At 38.6% G+C, this 4,823-nt stretch overlaps 1 protein-coding gene across 1 annotated transcript in view; it reads left to right on the forward strand.

The window, feature by feature from the left end:
• LOC107549661 (GRAM domain-containing protein 2) overlaps nucleotides 1–4,823 on the forward strand; it is a 49,161-nt gene that overhangs the window by 41,138 nt on the left and 3,200 nt on the right. Inside the window, exons 7-8 of the mRNA XM_016230835.1 lie at nucleotides 1,072–1,206; nucleotides 1,769–1,928. Of these exons, the coding sequence (XP_016086321.1) occupies nucleotides 1,072–1,206; nucleotides 1,769–1,928 (295 nt within the window). The remainder of the gene's footprint in view (nucleotides 1–1,071; nucleotides 1,207–1,768; nucleotides 1,929–4,823) is intronic.

Consider the following 4,823-nt stretch of genomic DNA (forward strand, 5'->3'; position numbering starts at 1 on the left):
TTTAATTATCATTAAAACCGTATTAGATTACCGCGATTTGCACAACTCGCGATAAATAAATACTGTCCAACATAAAGCACAGTTTTAAGTATCAGTCTCACGTGCGCACAGCACGCAGAGTAGTTTTGTTTTGAGTGAAAACAGGGCGGAAAAGCTGGGAGGTTTTATAAGAGTGCTAAGGTAATTATACAAATGAATATATGAATTAATTGATTATATGAATGTACCTCTGAAGGTTCTGACTGTCTTCAGAAACGATTCAACGGCATTTTGTTATCATCTCCGCTCCATGTAATACCTAAAAGAAGTTTTCTAAATCGCAATACTGCTTTGTCCTCGGAGGTTACGGGAAACAGCTGTAATTCTGCTTTTCCATAAGCGCCACCTGCTGTCAGCGAGTGGATTTACAGAGACCTATATTTACATTCAGTCTGTGTGCGGTTTCTGTCTGGCCAAAAACTGACAGAATTCGCATGCCCTGCTGTAAACTTTGACCGGTTGATGAAAAACAAGCTTATGTGGATTCTACACATTTAAACAATTCAGATGAGTTATCTATAATTATTCGTGGAGCAGATAAAATACATATAATCATTTATTAATCATTTATCATTTTGACTTATATCTTTTCTTTATTTAAAGGCTGAAATGTGAGGTTTACCTTTTTTATGAAACTTTTGCAAAGCTTTATTTGAACATTTACATTAGATATTTCAACATGCTCTTAAACTGTTGTCAGCCAAGTTGTCATCCGAACATCATTGGTAATGTTACTGTTTTAGTGATTATGCAAACAAGAAGTCATTTTATTTGTTGTTTGTTGATTTTTAAATATAAAACTTGGTGAAGTGATTTATGTGTCGGTACTTTTTTAACATCTCCAGCACATATTAACAATACCGTGATAATACTGATAACCGTGATAACTTTGTTCACTATAATCGTGATAAGAAATGTTCATACCGTTACATCCCTAATATAATTGTAATGTATGTATTAATAATCATCAAACGATGTCTCCACATTTCATTTTAATGTCGTGACTTATTAGTGTGTGTTTCTTGTTGGCAGTATGTGTTTGTGTCTCTGCTGTCGCGGGACAGTGTGTACGACGTGCTGAGGAGGATCTGCACACACCTTCAGGTGAACGGGAAGAAGAGTCTGAGTCTGAAGCAGTTCCTGGAGGAGCCTGGCTCTCTGTCGATGGTACGACAAACACAGCATTGCATGCACAAACCGCAGCTGTGCTTTGTTGTTTATAGGTGTGTCTGATAAACTATGGTCTCATATGTGTCCCTGCAGCACAAAAGCAGTGTTAAGTCGCTGGGGTATATTTGTAGCAATAGCCAACAATACATTGTATGAGTCAAAATTATAGATTTTTCTTTTATGCCAAAAATCATTAGAATATTAAGTAAAGATCATGTTCCTTGAAGATATTTTGTAAATTTCCTACCGTAAATATATCAAAACTTAATTTTTGATTAGTAATATGCATTGCTAAGAACTTCATTTGGACAACTTTAAAGCTGATTTTCTCAATATTTAGATTTTTTTGCACCCTCCGATTCCAGATTTTCAAATAGTTTTCAATAGTTGATTCAATAGTTGTATCTCAACCAAATATTGTCCGATCATAACAAACCACACATCAGTGGAAAGATGATTTATTTAGCTTCCAGATGATGCATAAATCTCAATTTCGAAAAATAGACCCTTATTGTTGGTTTTGTGGTCCAGGGTCTCATGTGAGATGAATTGTGTGCAGGATGAGTTTCCGGTGTCCACTGATTTCACGCCGGTGTTGAAGTGGCGCAGGAAACCGCCGGCTCCGTCCGTCTCTTCATCGCTGCCGGACCTGCTGGGAAACTCCACGAGCAGCTTAAGCGCAGGAGACGCACCGTACACCGCAGAGACGCCGCTGGAGGGTACGACACACGCTAACAGCACTCACATACACTGCTACATATTTCTAGATGTGTGTATATTTATATTTAATATTAAACATATTATATATATTATATATATAGACCCTTTTAGGGCTAGCTGGAGGCAAAACAAAAGGAAAACTGGAGGCGGCCCATTCAAACCTGCACAGATTCAGCTACACAAGGAGCTTAAGATATCATCTTGTTGTGATGTTGGCTGCCAGAATCGACAGAGTAGAGGCTCCAATTAGAAATTTTAAAGGGCTCGTATGATGCTGCTGGAAAAAACTTTATTTGGTGTATTTGGTGTAATGAAATGTTTATGCGGTTTAAGGTTAAAAAAACACATTATTTTCCACATACTGTACATTATTGTTTCTCCTCTATGCCCCGCCTTTCTGAAACGCGTCGATTTTTACAAAGCTCATCGGTCTGAAAAGCGAGGTGTGCTCTGATTGGCCAGCTATCCAGATTTCACGCCGGTGTGGAAGTGGCGCAGGAACCCGCCGGCTCCGTCCGTCTCTTCATCGCTGCCGGACCTGCTGGGAAACTCCACGAGCAGCTTGAGCGCAGGAGACGCACCGTACACCGCAGAGACGCCGCTGGAGGGTACGACACACACTAACAGCACTCACATACACTGCTACATATTTCTAGATGTCTGTTTATTTATATTTAATATTAAACATATTATCTATATAGACCCAAGCGTGTGACGGAAATGTTACGCCCCTCACCATACTGTGATGATGCCCTGTCCGGCCGGAGCAACGAGACAAAACCATTAAAACCCATTATAAACGAGGCATTTGTTGCATCCAGTGGGGACATAATTACAGATTATAATGACTTATACTGTCTTTTTACACGTTGCGTTGCATCGCGCCGCGTAAACATAAAACCATGTCTGCATTTGTGATCGGAGAAATGACAAACAACAATCCTTACTCGCGTTTGAATCGTCAGAATGAAAGGATAATCAAATACAGAAAGTTCAAAATTAGCAATTCATGGAATTTGTGTTTCTAGAAAACTTTCACATCTTAATTTAAAGGTATGTAAAGGTACTGTAATGTCACTGTAAACTTGCATCATTTACAGGAGGTATATATACTTTAACTATTTGGCCATTACGTGATGCATACATCTTCAAATAATATATCCATCACACTGAATTTTTTTTTTGTATTTTGGCCCAGTTCACTCTCTTGTAGCTGTAAAAATAGTTGCCTGCTGAAATTGAAATATATATATCTTCATGACAAGATAGACACGGTGAGTTTCTCTTTACTGTGCATGTTTATACATGACCTTTGAGTAGCGTCATAAACATAAAACCATGTCTGCATTTGTGATCGGAGAAATGACAAACAACAAGCGCTACTCTACACTGCTCAAAACTCACGTTTGAATCGTCAGAAAGAAAGGATAATCAAATACATAAAGTTCAAAATTAGCATTATTGTTTCTAGAAAACTTTCACATCTTAATTTAAAGGTATGTAAAGGTACTGTAATGTCACTGTAAACTTGCATCATTTACAGGAGGTATATATACTTTAACTATTTGGCCATTACGTGATGCATACATCTTCAAATAATATATCCATCACACTGAATTTTTTTTTTGTATTTTGGCCCAGTTCACTCTCTTGTAGCTGTAAAAATAGTTGCCTGCTGAAATTGAAATATATATATCTTCATGACAAGATAGACACGGTGAGTTTCTCTTTACTGTGCATGTTTATACATGACCTTTGAGTAGCGTCAGCCAATCTGGTTTCGTCCGTTAAAGTTAACCTTTTCAAAAGTGAAGTGACGAGACATGTGGCCAAGTATGGTGACCCATACTCAGAATTAGTGCTCTGCATTTATCCATCCAAAGTGCACACACACACACACACACACACACACACTGCTCAAAACTCACGTTTGAATCGTCAGAAAGAAAGGATAATCAAATACATAAAGTTCAAAATTAGCATTATTGTTTCTAGAAAACTTTCACATCTTAATTTAAAGGTATGTAAAGGTACTGTAATGTCACTGTAAACTTGCATCATTTACAGGAGGTATATACTTTAACTATTTGGCAATTGATACATACATCTTCAAATAATATATCCATCACACTGAAATTTTTTTTGTATTTTGGCCCAGTTCACTCTCTTGTAGCTGTAAAAATAGTTGCCTGCTGAAATTGAAATATATACACATCTTCATGACAAGATAGACACGGTGAGTTTCTCTTTACTGTGCATGTTTATACATGACCTTTGAGTAGCGTCAGCCAATCTGGTTTCGTCCGTTAAAGTTAACCTTTTCAAAAGTGAAGTGACGAGACATGTGGCCAAGTATGGTGACCCATACTCAGAATTAGTGCTCTGCATTTATCCATCCAAAGTGCACACACACACACACACACACACCGTGAACACACACCCGGAGCAGTGGGCAGCTATTTGTTTTTGCTGTGGCGCCCGGGGAGCAGTTGGGGGTTCGGTACCTTGCTCAAGGGCACCTCAGTCGTGGTATTGAAGGTGGAAGAGAGCGCTGTACATTCACTCCCCCCACCTACAATCCCTGCCGGTACGAGACTCGAACCCACAACCTTTGGGTTACGAGTCCGACTCTCTAACCATTAGGCCACGACTTCCCACGACTTCAAATAACAATCGCGGTCCCGGACAATGAGTGACCTTACATATGCAGGTAAAACCGGATTTTCTCCGTAGAGAAAGCTAGCTTCATAGCTAGCATTAGTGAAGCTGTCAGGGACTCTTTCTGCCTCCACCTAAGCTCCGCCCACAGAAAAACCTCACAATGTTTACTAACAGAAAAAGGGTCTATATATATATATATATATATATATATATATATATATATATATACACAC

Source organism: Sinocyclocheilus grahami, unplaced genomic scaffold (genome assembly GCF_001515645.1).
Source record: "Sinocyclocheilus grahami isolate Dianchi unplaced genomic scaffold, SAMN03320097.WGS_v1.1 scaffold377.1, whole genome shotgun sequence".
NCBI lineage: Eukaryota > Metazoa > Chordata > Actinopteri > Cypriniformes > Cyprinidae > Sinocyclocheilus > Sinocyclocheilus grahami.